Below are 24,796 nucleotides of genomic sequence, written 5' to 3'. Positions count from 1 at the left end.
CGAGCAATTATATTTAAACAAAAACGGATTTCGGTAAAAACAAAAAACTGAGGTGGTGGTGTCGTGACCATACCATAAGTATCTGAAAAATCGAAACTGGTAACTCCTGGGAAGATGCAGACAGTCCCGAATTGCAGTTCCATTAGAATACTAGCCGTCTCGGTCACAAACCGTAGATTTAACTACGGTATGTGACTAACCCGCCCGGACAATTTAACTGCTTAAACAGAATCATGTCTCGAGGGTAATATACGTCGTGTATTTGTAGGTTTCTATACAACGAATTCCATCCTAAATTCTTTTCCCTTAGAGGAATGAGAATAAGGATTGGAAATCTACACCCTTCCTTCTCTATTCAAGAGAGTGAAGGAGAAGTTTTCCCCTCAGGAAAACTTCAATAGTGAAAACAGAAAACTCGAAGACGAAAGTTCAAGTCAAAATGACAATTTGTCGAAAATTGCATTTTTCCTAACTATACAAACCTGAGGTCCTTTAACAATAGGAAGTAGCTAGCGGCAGCTGGAACGGTCGTAAGCTTCGAACAAGGGGAGAACGGTAGTTAACTGCTTGTCCGACAGTCGCGCTGGGAGGTAAACAAATCACTTTTGCTTTTGGCCCATGCAAAATACGCAGAGTGAGGGGTGGCATGAGGAGGGACTATATGTAAAGGACCTCAGGTTTGTATAGTTAGGAAAAATGCAATTTTCGACAAATTGTCATTTGTTCCGATACGTAATACAAACCATCGGTCCTTTAACAATAGGAAGACTCACTTCTTGGTGGGAGGAATCTGAGTCTTTTGATGAACAGACTGGTGTTCGTCCATCCCTGGAATGCCTCCCTGGTCGTAAGAGCGAGGGAGGGATCCAAGCCTCTGTCCGATTGATCGGGGTGTGCACCGCAGGATCAATGGTCAGACCTCTGGGCCGAGTACTAAGAGAGAGGCAAGCGTATCTCTTCGTACCAGCAAGCAAGAACTTGTTCCTGTTTGCAAGAGGCAACATAAAGTATGGGTTGTCTCAAGCTGGCATCCACTTCCTCCCCCTTGTTGGAGGAAGTGGTGGATATACGCTCCTATCCCTAGTGAAAGGGATAGGATGGGGCTCTGTTGAGTAGCTCACCTGCATCTTGTCCTTATCCAGCAGGGTGACGACCGTGTTCCTCTAACCACAGGTAGAGGGGAAGAAAAAGATGGGAAGAGGAGCCAGTCACACTCTCATTCACTCATCCATTCTTACGGTCACACCAGGACTCGATGCTGTTCAGCCTGCGAGGGTCTGGGTTCGCTACACAACGTGTTGAGCAGCCACCACGGGTCCCAAGGAAAAAGATCCAAGGACCTGTGGGCAATATCCCGAAGGTAGAAGGAAGGGCATGTGGTCTGGTTGGACCAGACCCCTGCCTTCAGTACCTGCGCCACGGAGAAGTTCTTGCGGACAAGGCAGCATCTCCTTCGCATCGAAGGCGGTGAAGTCCATTAGGGAGGGGATTGTGAACGACTCGAACCAATCGTCAGGGACCGAAGGGTTCTGAGTCTTCGCTACGAAGTTCGGTACGAAATCGAGCGTCACGGATCCCCATCCCCTGGATGCTTGACTTCGCAGGAGAAGTCATGCAGTTCCTCAGAGGAAAAGAAGGAAATAGTCGCATGACCTATCCCTCTTCTCTACTTCGGTGATGTCCAGTACCCATACTGGTCTGTCCGTTTGCCACGAAGTCTCTCGTATCCTCCTATCCCCATGCAGCGAAGTTCTCGGTAGTGGATAGGACACCGACACTCCATGGTGGGTGTCAATGGTATGGGTACTGTGACAAGCTATTAAAACGAAGTAATGATTGCTGTGTAACAACCGAACTAAGTCAACAGCGTAGTTCGTAACTGACTCGGCCGCTCTGACAGCTGCCGACTGACTGCGTTCGGTAGGAGGCAAGTTTGTCAAAGCATCCAAGTAAGTCACGTGACTTCGCCTTTTAAAGGGTTATGCCGAGAGACCAAACAAATAATGTATTTGTTTGTCACCAATGCCGGACAGCGAGGTGATGATTCTCTTAAGGCATGTGCCCAACAGGCGAAAGTCAATTGCCTTCTAGAGACAGAGGTCCCTGAAGGTAAAAACATCTCATGGTTGTTGAATCTCAGCTAAGGAGAAACAACACTATGTACCGTTGAAGACGAAGGTAGATATTGAATGCAACCTACGTCTTCACAGATGAATCGAGAGAAGGATTCTCAAGATTCATAACCTGTGCTTACAAAATGACTGAAAACGCAATAAACGCTATTTCATTGCTGTCCGGTGAGAAGTCGTAGTTGCAATGAAAGCGGGGCGTTCTTCAGTAATGAAAACACAGGGGAAAGCCGCCTGAAGAACTGCTTCTCATGGGCTGAACATTTGGAAGTAGAGCTGTCAGGTCGGAGAGTAGGCGATGTCTTCTGACACATCTCGTAATTCGGGTTGAACAATGAACAATTGTACACCTACGAATACGAGATATTTTGAAGACAAACTCAGATGTCTGCAAAATCATTCGCATTATCGCAGTGCGATGCAGCGGGGAGACTTGTACAGACTTCTGTTAACCGTGCGGTAAACAGAAAGATGAAAGAGTCCAAGAGATATCTCTGTTGAAAATTCTCGCAATGTCGAAGGCGATGGAATCTAGCGTCACAGCAGTAGATGGTCCTTCATTATTGCGAGAATCCCCATTAATCAGAGACCTAAGTCCATGATTGTTGGGCAGAGATACGGTTCGGTAGTCGATCAAACCAGGGGAGAGAGAGACATAACTGACCGTGCATCTCGGAGGCCCAGCTGATACTAAGCTGCTGTCAGGCAGTTCAATACGCAGTAGTTGAGGCCTGAGCTCGTCGCCGAATCGTCATCCTGAGTTGCCATGTAATCCATTATTCCACGAAGGAATGCGTTCGGCTAGAAACTACCGAGCATAAAAGATATGCTCGAGCAATTATATTTAGGCGCGAAACGAATTTCGGTAAATATAAAAGTTGAAATGGTGTTGTCGTGACAAAACCTAAAGTATATAAAAGATTGAAACTGAAAACTCCTGGAGGTTGCCAAGACAACCCCGAGTTGCAGTTCAATTAGAATACTTCTCTTCTAAGTCGCAATCCGTAGATAAACTAGGATATGCGCCTACCCCTCGGACAATTCAACTGCTTAGTAGAATCATGTCGCGAGATTAATATACGTAGTATATTTGTAGGATTCTGAACAACGATCTCCATCCTAAATTCTTTCCTTCAAGAAAACAAAATAAGGATTGGAGATCGACACCTTCGATCTCTATCAAAGAGAGTGAAGGAGAAGTCTTCCTCGAAGGAAAGCTTCAATGGTGAACAGAATACTTAAGACGATAGTTCAAGCCAAACTGGATATCCCGTCCGATCTTCTCTATTCCAGGTTGGTCGGCCACTGTGAGATAGTTTCTTTCAGCAGCAGTCTTCTTCCCAATGCTAGAAATTCCAGGAATTCGAGCATAGGCGAGGTTCCCGATTATCGTGTATATCGGGGATTCTCGTCTCGCTCACGTTGGACCGTGGTCTCGCGTAAGTGTTTGGAGATCGTAAAAAACTCGAACACTGAATGCGCTAGAAATTCCGTAGAATTCTAAGCAGTCTGCGAAAAACCCCCACCGAATTCGTCAAACGATATCGGCTGGTGTCCTCTCGATTCCCGTAGAAATCGAGAATGGGGCAGGATTCCTCCTCAACGACCGGGGCTTACGTCAGGTAGGACCCGAAGGTCCCCCGGTAGCGCAGTCCCGAACGTTGGGATCCTACAGAGAAATCTCTGTAGGATCCCTCCCCTTTCCCTCGTAGCCGTAAGGAGAGAGGGAATGGGGGAGGAATTGGATACTCGCTCGCCTTCCCAGTGGAACTAGCGGTAGGAGAAGGGTAGGAGCAGCCATCGCCTTGCGGCGATGGCCTCTCAGTCTGGGAAAACGTATCGTCAGGAGAAAACGTTTTCCCGCGGAGGGTTACGAACTCTCACTGTAGGTAAGGGTCTGCCGCCACTGTCGTCTGGGTGGGGCTGATCGACACCTGACAGGAGAGAGCCGATACCGTCCTCCGACTCATTCCAGTCCTCGTCGAGGTCGAAACCTCTCAGGAGGACCCGAAGGAGTATTTAAATACGGTGTCCGAAGACACGTAGAAACGCCGCTGTCGCAGTAGAGGAGGTGGAAGTTGCTTGACGTGGGCTCTGCTGGTGGGAGCGGCAATCCTTCCGCAAGGTCATTATGCTGACGAATCAGCTTAATGACTTCTGCAAATTCCTCTGTATCTCGGGAGTAACCGCGTCTTGCGAGTAGGACCGTCCAGTCCCTCCAACAAGAACAGATCCCGAGATACTCCTCCTTCAGAAGGAGGAACAGCGGCAGACCCCTGACGGTCGCCTCCAGCTACTTGCGCGTATGTCCTGGTCGGTCCTAGAAACCGTGCCTGGTCCATACGGCGTCATAGCGGGATCGCGAGCGGCGCACCTCTCGCGATCCCTCATTAGGTACCTCGCTCTCCCGGTGTAGCCCGAGGAGGTTTTGAAGGTACAGGAGAGGCAGACCTGACGCTCCCCCCCCTAGCTCGCTGGCAGGACCAGCGTGCTTGGAGGGCTGCTGCTGATCGTCCACCCGCGGTGGCGACGAGCAGCAGGCCTAGCTTTGCCGCTCGCCTGGGGCGAGAGGCTTTTTTCGGCTAAGAACGTCGACGCTTTTTTGATCCTCTAGCGTCAGGCGAGCTGTTCCGCTGGTTACCGTCCTCCGCCCGGTCCCGATGGGAGCGGCGTCAGGTGACCTGCTAGGCTCGCTGTCGCGGAGAGACCGGCAGGCGTCCTCTCGGCGCGTCGAGCCGCTGGTACCCAGCCGTGGCTGGTACCGACGGCCGCGGGGACCCCTTCCTCGCCTCAACTCGTGGGCTGGTCAGCGACCGTCACGTCAACCCGAGCAGCCAGCTGGTCGCTGCGAGAGCGTCCACTGGCCTGGCGAGAGTCGTCTGCACGACACTCGCCAGTCTTCTGCTCCGCGCTTCGGTCTTGACGGCGAGCGAGCTCGGGTGTCAAGACTTTGGCTGGACGGTCTCCCGCGGGAGGGAGACCGTCCACTCGGTACTTCTCGCTAACGAGAAGCCGAGGCGGATCCTGGCTTTAGCGGCAGAAAACCGCTAGAACCAGGCGACGGTGAAGTGCCAAGCCGAAGCTGGTACTCCTCTGGTCCCCGTCTTCTTCTCCTTGCTTGGTAGAAGAAAAGACGGGCCCTGTTCCCGAGGGAGCAGGGGGACCAGCAGAAGAGCTCCCCGAATCGCCGGAGCGAGACGGGCCCTTAGAAGGTCCCGAAGGAGCCTTCTTAGGGGGAAAACCCGGGTTACCAGCTGGTCGCTGCAAGAGCGGCCGCTGGCCTGGCAAGAGTCACCTGAGCGTCTCTCACCAGCCTTCTGCTCCGTGCCGCGTCTTGGCGCCGAGCGAACTCTGGCGCCGAAACTTGGCTGCACGGTCTCCCGAGGGAGAACGTACACTCGGGATCTCTCGCGAACGATGAGACCGAGCCGGAACCTGACGTAGCACCAGGCGAGGAAGTACCAGAGCTAACCGATACTCCTCTGGTCCCCACCGTCTATCTCTTCCTTACGGAAGGGAGACGGGCCCCGCGTCCTGAAGGAGCAGGAGGACCAGCAGAAGGACCCCCCGTCCCACCGGGGTGGGACGGGCCCTTAGAAGTTCCCGAAGGAGACTTCTTAGGGGGGGAAGGGACAGCCTTCTTCTTCTTCGGCTTATGGGGCCTTAGAAGTCGAAGGGGAAGAGGGGCAGCAGCAGACGATGAAGACGAAGATGACAGCTTCCTCTTCCTCCTCCTCCTGTCAGCTCACGCAGGACAGTCGTCAGGTCCTCCATCCAGGCCGGAGCCGGGGCTATTGCCGAAGCAACACGGCCCGACTGCACCTGTCCGGAAGGACCTGGGACTGGGGAAGACACACCGTGGGCAGGACCAGCATGGACAGGCTCAGGAACCAGGAGCGACAGGAACAGCAACCAGCTCAGGAGCGGCAGGAACAGCGGCAGCGGTAGACCCAGAAGGACAGCCAAAGAAGCCAACAGCGGAATCACATCAGCGGCAGTACGGCAGGCCCACCCAGCGATCGCCTCGTAGAATCATCGGCAGCCAGCGGAACCTGGGTCCTGGCGGCCGGTCCAGGGGGCGAGCTGCTGGAACAGCGGAAGTCTGGGGGCAGGCAAACACGAAGAAAACAGGCGGCGGCGGCAACCCCACCTCGGTACGGCGGCGGCCCTAGTAGCGGCAGACGGCGTCATTGACACAGCATGGGGAGTGTAGACCAGAGAGAGCAGCATAAGCGGCCGTGGTAGTAGTGGAGACCGCCCCAGACCTCGCTAGACGCTGCAGCAGCCCGTGGGATGCTAGGCACGCCCTGCCGCCCGCGGTGGTCCATACCTGTCCAAGGTCGTCTCCCACGGATGTAGCACCTGCGTAACATAGATAGATTAGTAAGAGGGGTTCCCTCACGCACGGGGGGAAGACATGCCCCATCCCGAACGCAAGGAAGACCCCAAATACAAAATACAACGAAGAAGCTGAGCGGGGGCAGGAAGGAGGACGAAGAATCGGATACCAAGGGAGTCGCGGGAGAGCTTTCCGACGACTTCCTGGCAGACCTTCGCTTCCCCTACCCCCGCACAGCAGTGAAAAGTAATATGAAAATGAAACAGAATACTGCCCTTGCGATTCACTTCATAGAACCTAAAGGGGAAAAGATCAATTCCCGGGTAAGAACGGAAACTTGATCCAATAATATGATGCTATCATAAAATATATATGAAAATGAAACCGAATACTGCACTTGCGATTTCACTTTCACATAAAAAACAAAACGTAAGGATCAATTCCCGGGTAAGAACGAAAATTGATCCAAATTAAATTTCATGCAAATAAATAAATGAAAATGAAAAGAATTTTGCAATTGCGAATCCACTTTCATTGCATTCTATTATACAAAATTAAAAGGCTCGTGCCGAGCGCAATCACACTCGGTAATAACGAACGCCACAGGGCAAAAATATAATGAAAAGAGTACTTACATTTTTCAATTACACACTTTCGCCCAAAATACATGACTCGGCGCGAGCGCGCCCGCCCTCGGCACCGAGACATAATTCAAGGGTTCAATTCATGAAAAGAGAGGAAATCGCCGCATCTACGGCGATAATTCCATGTTGGTTCATAATTAAGTAATGAAATGAAAACAGTGTACTTACAGTTTTTCATTTTCAAGTCAAACAAACCATTAGTAGAAAACACAATATAAACAAAGCATACGACGATGAAGCGGGCAGAGAGCGATGACGAACACGTCCTTCACACCCGCGGCCGAAAGCAAAAGTGATTTGTTTACCTCCCAGTCGCGCGGCGCGCGACTGTCGGACAAGCAGTTAACTACCGTTCTCCCCTTGTTCGAAGCTTACGACCGTTCCAGCTGCCGCTAGCTACTTCCTATTGTTAAAGGACCGATGGTTTGTATTACGTATCGGAACAACTGGATATTCGCGTTCGTTCTTCTGTATTCCAGGGTTGGTCGTCTACTGAGAGGTATCCTTACTTCAGTAGCATTCTTCTTACAAACGCTAGAAATTCCAGGAATTCGAGCATTCGGCGAGATTCCCGATTATCATGAAAACCATTATCGGGGATTTAGATATAAAGTCCTGCGTTGCCTTTTGGGCTAAGGCAGAGGACCTCATTCTTGAAGGAGGAAGATTTCTGGGTTCTACCCTTCATAAACTGTGAGGGCGGGCTCCGAGGTACAGCCTGCTGAAAAATGATATTGTTATGTTACAATAAAGTTTCATACATACTTACCTGGCAGATATATACATAGCTAAGACTCCGTCGTCCCCGACAGAAATTCAAATTTCGCGCCACTCGCTACAGGTAGGTCAGGTGATCTACCGGCCTGCCCTGGGCGGCGGTAGGACTAGGAACCATCCCCGTTTTCTATCATATTTTCTCTCTTCCACCTGTCTCCTGCGGGAGGCTGGGTGGGCCTTTAATTGTATATATCTGCCAGGTAAGTATGTATGAAACTTTATTGTAACATAACAATATCATTTTCATACAATCAACTTACCTGTCAGATATATACATAGCTGATTGGCACCCTTTGGTGGAGGGTAAAGAGACAGCTTCTATATGGAATAGACAGGTAAACAAATATGTTGTAGGTATAAATAAAACCTTGGTTCCACCTGATAGGTGGTAGACTTTCGTGGGTGTTTTTGCCCAGTAGTCTGCATCACTCAAGAAACTTTTAGCCGATATATGATCTATGGCCAAGAGTTCTTGTGGGTCTGTCGATGGGGTCTTACCCACTTACTCGGCAGAGCCTAAAAGGACTTTGTCAATGGGTGCTGATCCACTTATATGACAATACACCTTATGAAGGAGCACACAACCAATCCCGACCACCTGATCCTAACCATATGTTAGAACTAAAGATTGTTACGAGTTATCCCCGAACTCGTCACAACAACCGTAACTCAAAACCACTACCAGCACACATACATAATTTTCAAAAAAATTATACTCAACTAATTGGATATGACAAGAATTCTCTTACTGAACAACATAGACGGCCGCCCGTGCTAGCCTAAGTCCTCCATTGTTCGAAGAGACTCGACCATATCCAAACAGAAGAAAAGTATATACATTAAGGATGGTTGTCGGCTCCCGTACCCAGAATCGTATCTGCCGATACGATAGGACCTAGAGAAAAGCACTTCTCATACGTCACACGCACGTCTTTCAAGTAATGAGATGCAAAATACTGAGTTTGGCATCTCCAATATGTCGTATCTATAATGTTTTTAAGCGACATATCTTATAAAACGCGAGAGACGGTCGCAAAAACCGCTCTTACTTCATGAGCTTTTACTCTCAGTAGTTGTATTGTTTCGTCAGGACAGACCTTATGAGCGTCCGTAATGACGTTTCTTACAAAGAACGCTAGAGCATTCCTGGACATCAGTCTTGTGGGGTCTTTTACCGCGCACCAAAGACCTTGTTCTAGAGCCTCCCAACTGACGCTTTCTCTGAAGATAGAACTTCAGAGCTCTAACAGGCATAGAGACCTCTCTGCTTCTCTGCCTACGAGACTCGACATTCCTTTGACTTCGAATGACCTAGGCCAGGGATTCGTGGGATTCTCGTTTTTCGCTAAAAACAAAACAGGGTCTTAAACGAGCAAATAGCCGAGTCTCCCTTGAATCCTACTTTATCCTGCAGAGCTTGTAACTCACTAATTCTTTTTGCCGTCGCTAATGATAAAAGGAATAGGCATTTTCTAGTTATGTCTCTAAATGATGCCAGATGCGGAGGCTCGAATCTATCCGAAGACAGATATTTGAGGACTACGTCCAAGTTCCAGTTCGGAGGTACTGGTTCCTTAGACTTTGAAGTCTCAAAAGATCTTATGAGATCGTGGAGATCTTTGTTATTTGCCAGATCTAATCCTCTGTTCCTGAATACAGCCGAGAGCATACTTCTGTATCCCTTTATTGTGGATACGGCTAGATGAGATTTTACTCTCAGGAATAGCAAGAAATCAGCAATTTCCGCTATAGAGGTAGAGGAGGAGGACAACTTCTTGGCTCTACACCACCTTCTAAAGACCTCCCACTTCGACTGGTATACTTTCGTAGTGGAGGTTCTGCGAGCTCTCGCGATCGCGCTTGCCACTTCGCGAGAAAAAGCCTCTCGCTCTGACAAGTCTTTCGATAGTCGAAAGGCAGTCAGAGCGAGAGCGGGGAGGTTTTGATGGTACCTCTTGAAGTGTGGTTGTTTGAGAAGATCCGTCCTTCCTGGTAGGGATCTTGGAAAGTCTACGATCCACTCTACCACCTCCGTGAACCATTCCTGGGCCGGCCAAAAGGGGGCTATTAATGTCATCCTCGTCTCTTTTGACGCCACAAACTTTTTCATTACTAACCCCAGGATTTTGAATGGGGGAAAAGCGTAAACGTCCACTCGAGACCAGTTTAGCAGGAAGGCGTCTTTTATGTGCCAGGACACCTGTGCTGGTTCCCAGGTGCCTGACACTTCCTCTGAGCCTAATGTCGCTCCCCAAACCCGTCGGAGAACAACACTAGGTCTGGGTTCTGTGTTCTTAGAGAGATCCCTTTGTTCTCTTCCAGAGGTAGCAACCACCACTGTAGGTGTGCCTTTATCTCCACTGGAATGGGAAAAACGTCCGACAGTTGTCCGGTTTTCCAGCTCCAAGACTTCTTGAGGAAGAATTGAAGTGGACGGATATGAAGTCTTCCTAGAGGGAAGAATTGTTCCAGCGAGGAAAGCGTCCCCAGAAGGCTCAACCATTCCCTCGCTGACGTTTGTTGCTTCTCTAAGAAGAGAGAGATTATCCTCAAACCTTTTGCGGTTCTCTCTTGCGAAGGAAAAACTCGAAAACCCCGAGAATCCATCCGAATCCCCAGATAGACTAGGTCTTGTCTGGGGGTCAGCTGAGACTTCTCGAGGTTCACAAGCAATCCCAACGCCTTGGTCAAATCCAGTTAGTTAAACTTTAGGTCCTCCAAGCACTGTCTCTCCGATCTGGCCCTGATGAGCCAGTCCGTCTAGATACATAGAGACATTCACCTCCTTGAGATGAAGAAATCTCGCCACATTCCTCATCAGGCTTGTGAAGACCTGAGGAGCTGTGGACAGGCCGAAACACAAGGCTCTGAACTGAAAGATCCTTCCCCCCGTCATGAAACGGAGGTACTTCTTCGACGAAGGGTGGATCGGGACGTGAAAGTAGGCGTCCTGGAGATCTAGAGACACCATCCAATTTCCTTGTCGTAATGACGCTAGGACTGAAGCAGAAGTCTCCATGGAGAAACTTCTCCTTCTGAACAAATTTGTTCAGAGCTGACGTCTAGTACTGGTCTCCAGCCTCCCGAGGCTTTCGCCACTAGAAAAGGCGATTGTAAAACCCCGGGGAGTTTTGATCCAGTACTAGTTCTATTGCACTCTTGTCCCACATTTGTTCCACCATCGATCGAAGAGTATCCTCAGCAACAGGGTCGTTGTACTGGCTGATAGTTTCCCTTGGTATTGACGTTAGGGGCGGAGTATTCAGGAAAGGGTACGATATCCCTTCCTTATGATATTCAATGAAGACGCGTCTGCGTCTATCAGTGTCCAGGCCTCCATGAATCCCAGGAGCCTGGCACCTACTGGTGCTTGGAGGAGAAATGTTTCATTTTCCCTTTTTAAAGGGACGAAAGGCGGACCTACCTCTCTTCTCTGGAGCCTTCCTTCTTGCGGGAGGTCTGGAGATCGGACCACCTCGAAAGGGCTGCATAGAAGAGCTAGGTTCTTTCTTGTCAGAAACTAAAGCAGGTTTCTTCTTCCTAGCCGACTGCGTCAGAAGATCCTGCGTCGCCTTCTCAGTTAAAGAGTGAGCCACGTCCTTCACTAACTGAGAAGGGAACAAATAGTCAGACAGAGGTGCATACAGTAGAGCTGCCCTCTGAGCATGCGAGACTGCCTTTGTTAAGAAGGCGCCATACACCGTCCTTTTCTTCAAAAGACCTGCTCCAAATAATGAAGAGACTTCAAAAGATCCATCCTGTACCGCTTTGTCGATGCAAGACAAAATGCATAACAGGGCTTCAGTTCGATTCCCTGTGAATCGTGGAGCTTTCTTGGACATCACCCCAAGGACCAATCTAAGAAGTTGAAGACTTCCAATACATGGAAAAGTCCCTTGAGGAGATGATCCAGTTCTGAAATACTCCATGTAATACGAGCAGAATTAAGACATTGGACGCCTTGAAGCGTCAAACTAACGTCGAAAAATCTGCCTCTGTTGTAGAAGGGAGAGCGATACCCATATCCTCCCCGTCTTGTACCATATGCCTCTTTTCCCAGCTAACCTTGCTGGAGGCATGCAAATACTGTCCTGACTAAGTCTTTCTTCGACTTCATCCAGGAATCTAAGGCGTGTAAAGCCCGCTTCATCGAGATGGTGGGCTTCATCTTCAGAAAAGACGAGAGGGCTTCTTCGCCTTCGCACTCGAAAAGAGCGAGCGCGGAGAGGAGAGCAGCCGGAGTCAACTCGTCTCCGTATTCCTCCAGAAGCAGGGTAGTCAACACCTTATAGTTGGACAAGCCCTCTCTTCCATGATCGTCATCATCCGAGTTTTTCCTCCAACTCGGGATAAATCTGAGTTTCCGTTCTCCTTTCTGAACTTTCCTCTTCGGAGGAGACAAATCTGATAGGAGAGGGGCTAAGGGAATGAAAGTCTTTCTTTTTCCCGTTTTGATCGACTTGGAAGGCGTCACAACCTGCGGCTTCTCTTGCGCTTTAGAAGACGTCTTGTATGACGCTTCCCGCTCTCCGAGCGTCATGTATGACGTCTCTTGTTGACGTCTTGATGACGCTTCGCGTCTGGAAGACGCTTCGCCTCTCTAAGGGCTTCCTACTCGGCGTCACAATCTTGGACGGAGCGTCACGTCTAAGATCCGCTTGAAATGACGCTTCACTTCTAAAAAGACGTCTTTCGTTTCTCTTGTCTTACAACACTCTCGTCAGCCCCCGTTCTTCGAGCAGGTGAGAGAGGACGAGACTTCTTAATTGGAAGCGTCACGTCCTTCCGACGGGGCGCTAAAAACTCCCACAAGAGATGACAGTTGTTCCTGAACCGCCATAATGATCTTTCTTGACGCTTCTCCCACGTCTAGTGCATGACGTCTCTCGTCATCACTCGGGGAAGAAGCCTGATGGGGTACTTCCTCGTAAGCGTCAGGTGACGCTGACGCCACCTTCGCTTTCTTAATAGCAGACGGGCGTCATCGAGAAGCGCTCTGGGCTCGAATCAATGTCTTGCTTCATATGACGCTTCAGCGGTCTCGATAAGTTCGACTCCTTCCACCCTCGTTTAGGTGAGGGATAGGGAGAGGACGAGAAACACATCGCGAAGGACGCTTTTCCTATAGCGCCCTTGAGCTGGCTGCCATGAAGCAGAGCTAGCTGAAGGGACGTCTGACCGTTGGGGATTCCCACGACCCCTTAAGGCTTTCGACTTTCCTTCTCCTCTGGGCATGTGAGCTTGGAAGAGGTCTAGGCCTGGGAGCGCCGCAGGACGATCAAACGCCCCTCCACAACACTGATAGAACTCACTTCACTAAAATGTTCACTATCACTAGCCTTACCTTTCGAGTCAGCCATCTTGGACTTCATGTCTCTAATAGTCGCTTTCAGATTGGTGATTTCCGATGCCGAATCCGAAAAAAAAAAAAAAAACACTCTGAGAATGAGATCTATAGGGAGAATCTACATCAGTAGGGTTAGAATTAACCGTGAAAGGCTCAATAGGCCTTGAACTCACACCTTTCAGTCGTCTAACTCTATCCCTCTCTAACTTCTTCAAATAAGAAGTCAAAGTCTTCCACTCTTCTGCATTCAAACCCTCGCATTCCTTACAAGTGTTAATAGCAGAACACTGAACCCCCCTACATTTACGGCATACAGTGTGAGGATCAACCGAAGCTTTCGGTATCCTCAACCCTGCAGCCTACATTCACACACCTTCTCACCACTCACAGTAGAATCAGACATACTGAGAAAAATCCAAAAGAGTTATTCCAAAAACAGTCCACAGTAGCGAATGCCAAAACACGATCCAAATACGTCACCAAAAAGCGAAAAAAAAAAAAACGTTGATCAAAGGTTGAAAATGAATCTAAGTCAGGAGGTAATAACAACAATGTTGATACCACCGGCGACAGAGAAAATATGATAGAAAACGGGGATGGTTTCCTAGTCCTGCCGCCCAGGGCAGGCCGGTAGATCACCTGACCTACCTGTAGCGATGGCGCGAAATTTGAATTTCTGTCGGGGACGACGGAGTCGATAGCTATGTATATATCTGACAGGTAAGTTGAATGTATGAAAATATTCGGATATGAGTCCGCCAATACCACAAGTAATCTTTTCAGATCCGCCGCATGAAGAGTTTCTTGCGTCTCCCTGGCTCCTTTGATATCTCATCCAAAGTATTGGCGATTTCCGATGTTGAACGAGTGGGGGAATCACGCGCATCGTCTTACTTGCGGTGTCATGCATGCGTCCCCCAACCTGCTGCGAGGGAGCATGCTGCGTGCGTCCTGCGTGCGTTTCCAGCCTGTTGCGATGGGAAGCGTCCCACGTTTTCTTGTCATTTCCCGTCACACGTCCAGTAAGCTGCGAGGGAGCCTGCTTGCGTGCGTCATGCTTGCGTCTGCTTCGTCACACGTGTAGGTTGCTGCGAGGGAGTGTCTAAGAGCGCTGCAACCTGCAGCAAGTCTTCGTCTTGCCGTCTGTTAGCGTCACGCTGTGCTAACTGCGGTTTTATCTTGTGTTTTATCGGTCGCGCTTCACCTGCTAGTCATGCGACTTGTAGGGACATCAAACCGAAACGTAATGGACTGCTGAAGCTTTGACAAGAAAGCTGCTTGCAGTACCTCTTGCTGTTGGGGAATAACTGAAGGCGGCACTGCCCGCCCATCTACCGCTTCGGAGACCACTAGTAGTGACCTTCTGTCGACGAGGTGGAGACGCTCCATGAGACACCTTCCAGTCTGGGGGTGGGGGAGGGGGAGAAGCATGCACCGATGTAAAGCAAACTTCTCCTTCTTTCGAAAGCTGTGGCGTCATGCGTCTCTGTTTCGGAGCGGATTCGTCGTCCTCCTCCGATAAGAAACTACTCGGCGAGCTCCAATTACTGCACGACGGTTGCTGTAACGCTACGGGGACTTGCGTCTCTTGAGGGGTCTTGACTCTAGCGGTTGACGCCAACCGCATCGAGGTCTTGCGTCATCAGACGAAGACGCAAGCACCGAAAGTCTCTCTTCGTCCGATATTTCCTTACCCCCTGCCAAAGGGGACGGCCGCCTGTGCGACACCTTGCCTCTTATATTGGCTGGAGAGCAAGTATCCGAACACTTCCTCATCTCACCTTTCCTGTGGCGAGGGAGAGCGTCCTGGGATGCGTCAGCAGGATCGCTCGAGGGGACGCCCGCTCGCTTTTTAACATCTCTCACCATCCCTTGCGCCGGTCGACATTCCTTCTCCCAGGGGTTGGGAGCATGGAAGAGGTCTAGGACTAGGAGCGTGACAGACACGAACGGGCGCACCCTCTACTACACTAACACTGTCACCAAATTTGCGATGCAAACTACGCACTGTCTATTCAGTCCCCTTTCGAAGAAAGGGTGTATTAACACGCAAGCCGAACTAGCCGCAAAAACATTCATAGTCGGCTAACTTATCTACGACTCCTCAGGTGGGTCTGATACTCTTAACTTAGGGCTAGGCTCAGGAATATTAGTATTAGACAGGTAGACAAGCTTGACTATCAGAAGAACTAGCTGATAGAACACAATACGATCTAGCTCTTCTAAGTAAAATCTAATTGCATCTTATAGTAAACATACTTTTCATTATTTCTCAGAGAACGTACACACTTATTCTATCTGCTAACAAATGTACATACTGCTTCCTGCATTTGTTAACTATTGTATGAGGATCAAGAGTCGGTATGGCGAAGCCGGGACTCGAAATAACCCTTAAACTAACAGAGTCGGCCATCTTGAATTCAGAAAACAACAAAGAAAAACTGTAGAAGACCGGAAACTGACCAACTGAAACTTATTCGTGTGTAAAACAAATTAAGGATAATCTGATATCAGCGAAAGCCATTAAGTAACAAAAAAGTAAGCAATGGGTACTTCACCAATTGTAGTAAAAGCAAACCCAAACAAAGAAGAGCGAATTTCCAACGTGCTGCTCGAACGACGGCAGGGAATTTCTGAGGATAATGGGAATGGTTCCAGATACCTACATAGAGGGAGCACAGGTATGATCACCTGACCGTCTATCGGCGATAGCCGCGAATTTTGAATTTCTGCCGTGCGCGCGACGAATCGGCGGGATTAAGCTATATATATGTAACTACCAGGGAAGTTAGATATTTAAAAATAGAGTTCATTTTGAAAATCAATCTTGGCGGGAATATGGGTACCTATAGCCTAGGGATAGGTTTGATGTCTTTTCATTCTCAAATCTTCGCTGCTGCTTCTCAAAGCAACACGTTTCGCCTTCATTCCTGCATTAAAATTAACCTTATTCGATTCTTCCTTTATCATGCCATCAATTAGTTATGTCGTTGTAACGTGAAATAATTCCTGGATGACGGAAGACACAATTATTGACACACACAACACGAAGATAAACATCAAACTGGTAAACTAAGTTGGTATCGTAATTGCCGTTTTCTTCTTCTTCTTGACATTAAATATGAGGATAATCGTGACGTATGGTGACGTCATTTCTAGTAAAGTGTTACGAATGAATAAAGGAAAAATAGCCTCCGTGGCAGCACATTTAACAGATTAATGTTGGAAAAAGAAACCCACAAGATTACAGAGCATAACTTGTTTACATATACTACGTATTTACATAGTATTTTACAAGCAAACAAGTTACTCAATAATCTTGTGGGTTTCCTTTTCCATCTTCAAAAGAACACTGACAGTTAGTTTGATTCAGATTAATGTATTAGCCTCCTCTTTCACTCATTTCTAACCCATGGCAGCTAATGTAAAGTGTGACGTAAGAGTTATTGGAAAACAGTTTCCATAGTAGCACATTTCACACAAAAAAATATATTATTAGCCTTTTCTTGCATTATGGATGACAATTATCTTAACCAAAGAGATTATTTTATGAGCATTTTACTGCTGTTATGAAAATGAAGGGTGTATTCTGCGTGTCCTCAGTAAGCCATATTTCATCTACAAAATCTAATATCGAACTTAAAGTCCAACCTACGCAATCCCTTCCGCACAGGTGCGTGGGGTTCACACCTGCGGCTCTATGTATTATTATTTAATGAATGTTACCAACCCATTTATACCTCCACAGATGACTCATAGAATTACAAAAGAGATTTTTGTCCATGGGGTTCTATCGAATGGTGAATCAGAGCGCTGGATATTAATTTAGTGGAACATAAATGGTGTTTTTATCGGGTCTCGTATTGGGTTAGTGGGAGGGAGTTAATAGAATCGCCCCGGATGTAGCCTGACGTTATTCCACTCCACCTTTGCTGTGGTCATTGGTGACCAACTGCATATTTAGTTGTTGCTTCAATCGATGCTTCCGTACCGTGCGCAGTACTTGTACTTCGTTCTGTCGTTGCACTTGTTTCAAAGAAGCAAAATATACTTCAGCACGTATGGTGGACATAGCTAGCATTCGGGTTTTGTCAGGCAGCCAATGTGCCGTTCCACATTTGCATAGTTTTCATGTTTGTTTGTTTGTATTTTTATACTTATGTTGATTTATTAATTGTTACTGATGCTAAATCGTTCCATTTGAGTTATGGAAGGAATGTGCAAAGCACGTTTTGGAAACTAAAAAAGTAAAACCTTTCACAAAAATGTGTAACCTGAAAAGAAAAATAACTAGTAGGCCTAGTCTATTGCATACATAACATGCATAAGCCAGAATAAACAATGCCTCTGTTTCATCGTTTTCTTATTTTCTGTTGTTAACTAAAAGTATTTCATTTTTGCCCACAGGTCTGGTAAATCTTTTGGTGAGGAGCGAAAAAACTCTTGTCCCTTTAACCTACGTCACAGAATTCCACTACTGGTCCAGGTGAGGATTTTTTTTTTTTCTAATCTCCCAAAAAATCTCCATTTTCCTCTAGCCTTCCTTCTCACAGTTCTCGCTGAAGTGGGTCTGGATCTTCACATTTTTCTGAATGTTATCCTAGCATTCTCCATAAAGCTTGTCTTAAATTGGCAAAATCATTTAGATATCAGATCTGTATATACTGCAATACATATCTATGAGACTATGTAATGTTAGACCATAATTTCCTGAGCAATTTGAGTCTCCCTGATTTCCAAACCTTATTTGGTCTGCCTGGATAGGGAAACTTTATCAATACATATGCGTGCCTATGTTTATTATATTTTTCCTTAAAAATCTTCATCAAGGTTTTCCCGATTTTAAAAAATATGCAACGCCAGATTAAGTGGTCATTCAGTCTTTCTGTGTTGTAGGGATCTATGACATGTCCAGCAAAAACAGGTAAATCATGAAATTCATATTGGAATTGGATAATTAATAAGGTATTAATTACCATATTTAACTTACTAATAACAGCAGTGAAAAATAATTACTTAAAACTATAACTGATAAAACTTCCATAATATTTAGTTAGTAATTAATACCATGAAAATACAGATAAAGAAAGCTCCATATAGACTTAATTTACCCGATATTATGTTATTATAATGTAACCATGTTAAAGGTACACCAAATTGCCTGAAACCTGTAAAAGATACACATATGTATTGCAGAAGCTCTCCTCTTTCTAGAGAACACCGCAACAGCCCGTGGAACCTGGTCATAGGATCACAGCGCTCCCTTGCTGCCTCACGCTTCTACCCTCAACAGACCTATGTCATTGTCCATGGCTTCATGGGCTCTGGGATGGACCCCTGGATCATAGACCTCAAAGACGGTAAGAATTTGTGGCCAATATGTTGATGGACTGGGTCCTTTATCAATGAACTAGGAACACCCTCCCTCCTACTCCTATGAAAACAAATCCTTTTGAAGGTTCTGTAGTTCTTCTATGGTGAGCTGTTACTGTATCTCTGTTCATATTCTCTTTCTTCCATCTGACTTTCCACCCTCTAGCCGTTGTTGCAGAGTGCAACGGCGAGATTTTCCTTCTGCTACTCCTTGCAAACCTCCTTATTGCCAGTTTCCCTTTCAGCACTGAATGACCTCATGGGTCCCAGTGCTTGGCCCTTGGTCTAAATTCTATTCCTTCCTTCCTCCTCACCACTAGCCCACAGACTTGCCCAGCGGGCTACAAAGCCTGTCTAAAATGTACTGCAAGCTACAGAACCTTGTCTATAATGTTCAACATGCTACAGGACATGATATTGTTTAAAATGTTCAGTGAATGACAATTTTTATTGAAATGTTCTGTATGCAGCAACACCTTGTCCAAAATTGTAAGTGACAAAACATTGGGTAAAATTTTTGGTAAGCTATAAGACTGCATAAAATGTTCAGTAAACTTTAAATCTTTGTCTAAAATGTTCTGTGAAGCACAAAACCCTGAAAAAATATTCAGTAAGCTACAAGACCTTCATATAAATGTTGAAAGCACTATCACAATTACCCTAAGAACCAATCAAAAAGCATTGTCACAAATTGCCATAAGAACCGATCAGTAAAATTAGTACTCATTTTAGGAAGTCTAAGACTTTTTGCAGTCCTTTCATACCCCACTTCATTACCTAAAAAATATTGTATAGCTCTGAATCCCAGTGATATCTAACTTTTGATTTGAATAGAATTTCATATTGTCCCTCATATCAAAACCGGTACTTTATTCTCACTTGTAACACTTCCTTAAATATCACTTCTCTAACCTTATTTGGGTCTTGAAAATATTTGCAGGCAAATTTAAGTGAAAACTTTGCCTGTCTCTCCACAAATTATGTATCTCTTTTCCAGATACCATTACTTCCTTTCAGATCTGGTATTGTATAACACTCCAACACCTAGGTCAGACATTTTAACCTTGACCTGTTACTTATTCCCATTTCTACAGTAATACCCCTCAGTGGGAGGACCCCACTAAACAAGAAATACACATTGTAGACTAAACAAGAAATACACATTGTAGACCAATGACACCCAAATTTTTAATGCAGTTTAAATTATTAAGTTCCAACACAAAAATCATCAATCATTCTCCCATCTAAAAGCTTCTTTCTTTCTTGTATTTTACACAGCTCTGTTAAACCGTGAAGATTGCAATGTCATTAGCGTGAGTTGGTCGGCTGGCTCATATACCGCAAGCTACTTCGTCATCCAGAAAAGGGTCCCTGACGTTGGCGATGACATCAGCAAACTTTTGATATACCTCAGAGATGCCACTGGTCTTTCTGCAGACAGGATCCACCTCATTGGTCATTCTTTAGGGGCCCATATCGTAGGCTTCACGGGAAAGATAATGAATGGGACTCTGTCCAGAATAACAGGTACAATAATATAGAAGGCACTAACTCTTTGATTATCAGTTATGATCAATTATTAGTATCTCCCACTGACAGATTGGAGGAACTCTGTCTTTCTTCCGAAGGCTTGGATCATTTAACATGTGCCATTCAAGGGGAGAATCTTGATAGTCCTTGGAACTATTTTCAACAAAGGTGTTTTTGAGGTTCCTTGATATCTTTATACAATGCGCAGATACCCCAACTAACATTAAATGTAAATTGCTATGGGGGTTACTCTAGGCAAATTTCCAGAATCAATTAATGCACATACATACTTGCAAATATAAGTAAATGGAAAACATACAGAATAAATTGCTGTCATACAAGAAAACTACAAAGATTATGTACTGAATCATCATTGTGCTGTTATATTTTTCAACCTGATTTTGTTAATATCATTACATTTTCAATTGCAGGTTTGGACCCGGCAGGCCTAATGTTCCATGCAGCAGAAATCACTGAACGGTTAGATAAATCAGATGCAACTTTCGTGGATGTCATCCACACTCATGGCTGCACAACTATTCTAAATCAGTGGAATGTAAGTCGTTATCACAAAGTAGTTTAGCCAGGTTATTTGGGTTGGTTGAAGCTGGCCTTACACCAGCATTAGCCCTTGCACAAAAGCAGCCTGCAAGTAAGGGTTGGTGTGGTTCTCTGGACTTAGAGCAACCAACTAAAACCTATTTTAGCCAGACCGGCAATGGTCACCTTTCCAGGCTATTGTACTTATACCTAGATGGGAATATTAATATTATTATTAAAAACCAAGCTGCAACCCTTGTGGGAAAAGCAGACTGTTACAAGCCCAAGAAAGGCCCTATGTAAGAAAAGCAGCCTCATACAGAAAAGGAAACCGGGAATTAAAGGTAAAACTATGAAAGATACATCACCAGCTAACAAATAAGATGAGTAACAAAGTAAATGTATAAAACAAAATAACAAATAACCTAAGCTATGCTGACTTAAGAGAACTGGACAGTCTAGTTAAAAAAATCAAAGAAAATGATTCACCAGGACAAAGCAATGCTGCAGAAATTAAGTGATGTTCTTTTGTTTTTCCTCAGAATGGAACTTTAGCATACTTCATATGTCATTTTTCTTGTAATCAGTTATGCTGTTATGTGTTGCATGAACCTCAAGGAGGTAATATAGCTGACAACCCAAATGGTTAATTGTTCTAGACAGAAGCTGGTTTTGGCGTAGGCTTACTGGCAGCAGTACTACAAAAAAACTAATACAAAATCATTTTGAATTATCCCATAGGACTGTTATGGTATAGATGAAAACATCGGTGATGCAGATTTCTGGCCGAATGGTGGACAACGACAACCTGCTTGCGGGGAGGGAGGAGATGGAGACCTTCACACAAAAGGTAATATTCTAAAGTTTCAGTCTGTTTTCTTTATATACTTTATAATTATATCTTAAATCCAATGTAAGAATTACTTGGTACAAGGACTTCGGAGGGTCTGCATAAATGAAAGCTCAACACTCTTGTGATATAAGCTTCCTCGACCACTTTTGTAAGCAAGGGTACATGGTTAATAGTTTGATCGTACAAGTCAGTGTTGTTCTACACCTTGCAATATAACTTGGGAAATAATGGCAGTGGGTCACAGTGCTGACTGAGAAGTCAACATTGTGAAGTTTGAAAAGTGTTTCCAAATACAATACAGTATTATGTATAGTCTACAATACATCTTAGTCAGATGGGATGGAATAACTAGTTGTACGACTAAGTGTTCCTTTATGTTGTGGATATTTATTTACTTTTCTTTATCGTCATATCAAAATAAAATATTTTCTTTTTAATTTTTATGATATTAGAACTACTATTACATGAAACTTTAGGCAGTATGCTTACATTTTCCCTTTCAGTTCCAACTATCTGTAGTCTTTCACAAGAGGGTTCTTGATCCTTTGAGCTTTCTAAGTTACCATAAGGAAGTGTGTTATATTTGTTTGTATTGTGCTTTTACGTTGCATGGAACCAGTGGTTATCCAGCAACAGGACCAACAGCTTTACGTGACTTCCGAACCACGTCGAGTGTGTTATAATATCACTGGCTGGTTCACTGAAAAGACAATCCTGCTACATAGCACATACCAACATACCTGGGGATAAATACAAACTGCATGAAGGTAAAACAGTACTCGGCATATTTCAGTCAAAAAACTTGATGCCCAAGTCAATGAAGGGCAGTACTGTAGTGTAATGAAAAACACCAAACAAAAGTTAACTAAACCAAACTACACATTCTCTTGTGGATGCATTATATGGGTAGAATCCAAAGCAAGTTAACAATAGCCAAAAGAACTGGATAATCCATTGAGAGGTCAGGAAGCAACAGACTGTACGGCAAAAAAAAAAAAAAAAAAAAAAAAATCATAATCTTAAATTTAAATAATTCCCCATTCATTACAGAGGGCAGCAGCTGTGACCATGCAATGGCATATATATTATACACGGAGAGCATTCAGTACTCAACATATACTACAAAGTTTCTTGCCAGACCTTGTAATTCCTGGCCATATTTCAACAATGGCTCATGCCCCTGCTACATGCCTGGATCCTCTGTTCAGTACATGGGCTATAATGTCAATCCACAGTAAGTGAAATTGGTCTTGTAATGCTGTATTGTACCTCCAATTAATTTGGAGCATTTTTATACATTAACTCATTCATGATTCAAAACATTCAAGGCTAATTTGATGTGTATGAATATAGTATAAAATTCAGTAATGCAATACTAAGGAATGATACCATTCTTAAAAATAACATCTTGCATTTTTGGCAAGTAGACATTGTACATTAGCTTGAAATGTGTGTACATCTGGAATGACATGCAGACACTAAATGCTGAAATATTAGAGAACTGTACAGATATATCTTTTATATTAAATTTGCCTCAGTTCACAATTACGTTAATTAAGCTTATGTTAAGTAGATGTCAGAATTTCTTTTGGCTTTCTCCAGCAACGTAATGTGGATTTTTTTCCAGTAATGTTTCCTTTGAAGTGATGTGACTTTTAGTTAGCAGTTAATAAAGGCAAGATGATAATTTTCTCAGAGCATTTAAGGGGATTACGGTGAATGATGAACAAATTAAACATTTACATTTCGTATAAATTTTCCATTTCAATTACACTGGTTATGGTAGGATCTCAGTGGTTGTTTATATTACCGAGCAAAATTATAAAAACATGCTGTCATTGATTATATTTTTTTTCAAAATACACTCAAAAACAATATATAAATAGAGTTATCACGATCATGTTGGAAGGATAAAGCTTGAGATTCACTGAAATTACTGTACCCAAATTGAGACTATCTTAAATACCGTACTAACTACACAAAAATATCTGATGATTCGTTTTGTGATTTGGCATCATGACCCTAGGTACTTTTTGAAAGTGTATTTGCAATGGGATACTTGGATGTTCTTTTGTAAACAGTAATTATCTATACTTCCAGGGTGAGTGGTGTCTTCTTCCTTAATACAAGCAAGACTTCACCATATGCTCTTAAAGATGAAGGATGCTTTGCTGGATTCTCCATTCTACAATTAATAGGTTTGTAAACATTCAGTAGTCATTGTACAATTCCAGACTTCAAGATGACAAAAGTGACTGCTGTCTAGAATTTTTTACAATATTGATACATTAACCATACAAAATGACACCCTTCATAACCAGCTACATTTACCATTCAGTGTAGTACTTGATATCTTAAAATTTCTCATTTGATAATTTTAAAATGTCTTTTCAGGTTTAATCCTAATCTCCATTCTCACGCTGTTGATGATGCTCGTTGTGGTAGCAGCAGTAGTCCAGCAGTATTACGGCATTCCTATCCTTACTCGGCTGAGCTCAGCCATGGGCTTTCACGGCGGTACCTGGCATGGCCTGCAAGAATCTTCGTCATCAGAGTTACTTGCAGCCGCCAAAGAAAACGAAGTCATCACCTAGTTTTTTTGTTTCCTACCTTTCTGTAGTACCGCACAGTGTTGATCTAATCACAAGGGAACACATAGAAGTACCATGCATCAGTAGATTGGCGAGGGTCATCTCATATCTGCAACAACGTTTGAATGTAATGTATTTGAACCTGTGATGCTTTACACGTCTTCGAATTTGAAAACTATCGGTGGTGGTTCACATAATCCTTAAATAAACATTCCTTTTAAGGTAGTGTGCCTGATGGTAATGCATCAACATTCTATTTAAACTGTCACTTGTTTTCAGAAAGTGAAATCTGGTGATGGTATGAAGGTTTCTTGACCAGTTGAAAAGCTTGCATTTTAAAGGTTGCCATGGTAAAAAGATTTCTAAGCTTGCATCCATAAACTATGCCAGTGCTTAGGTTTTGGCAGTTAAACCATAACTGTTGTACAATAGTGCCTCCTGTAGTAATGTGCAAAATGCTACTGAACATTAGTGTAAGGCGCATCAAAGAAAACTTTAGGTTATTGTTGCCCTTCTTTGTGATATTACATCATAGTGATATGCTTCGACTTGCCAAGCACATACACGGGAAACATTTGGTGGAGCTTTCCCTTTGTGCCCTGAGATAGTCTTTCAAGTACGTAATTCCCACTTGAACATGGGAAGGAAATAAGTGTACATTGAATGCAGACAA

At 44.9% G+C, this 24,796-nt stretch overlaps 1 protein-coding gene across 6 annotated transcripts in view; it reads left to right on the top strand.

Annotated features, from left to right (window-relative positions):
• Positions 1-24,796, top strand: part of LOC135200111 (pancreatic triacylglycerol lipase-like) — a 44,771-nt gene that overhangs the window by 16,918 nt on the left and 3,057 nt on the right. For 5 of the 6 annotated variants that reach the window (XM_064228466.1, XM_064228445.1, XM_064228460.1 and 2 more), the window contains 8 exons: positions 17,644-17,722; positions 18,451-18,596; positions 19,888-20,136; positions 20,571-20,695; positions 21,421-21,529; positions 22,583-22,766; positions 23,633-23,730; positions 23,927-24,114. In XM_064228466.1, the coding sequence (XP_064084536.1) occupies positions 17,644-17,722; positions 18,451-18,596; positions 19,888-20,136; positions 20,571-20,695; positions 21,421-21,529; positions 22,583-22,766; positions 23,633-23,730; positions 23,927-24,114 (1,178 nt within the window). Of the gene's footprint in view, positions 1-17,643; positions 17,723-18,450; positions 18,597-19,887; positions 20,137-20,570; positions 20,696-21,420; positions 21,530-22,582; positions 22,767-23,632; positions 23,731-23,926; positions 24,251-24,796 lie in introns of all 6 variants that reach the window. The other variant, XR_010311211.1, reaches the window with a different exon arrangement.

The sequence above is a fragment of the Macrobrachium nipponense genome, chromosome 23 (genome assembly GCF_015104395.2).
Source record: "Macrobrachium nipponense isolate FS-2020 chromosome 23, ASM1510439v2, whole genome shotgun sequence".
NCBI lineage: Eukaryota > Metazoa > Arthropoda > Malacostraca > Decapoda > Palaemonidae > Macrobrachium > Macrobrachium nipponense.
This window is presented reverse-complemented; position numbering and strand designations above follow the sequence as displayed.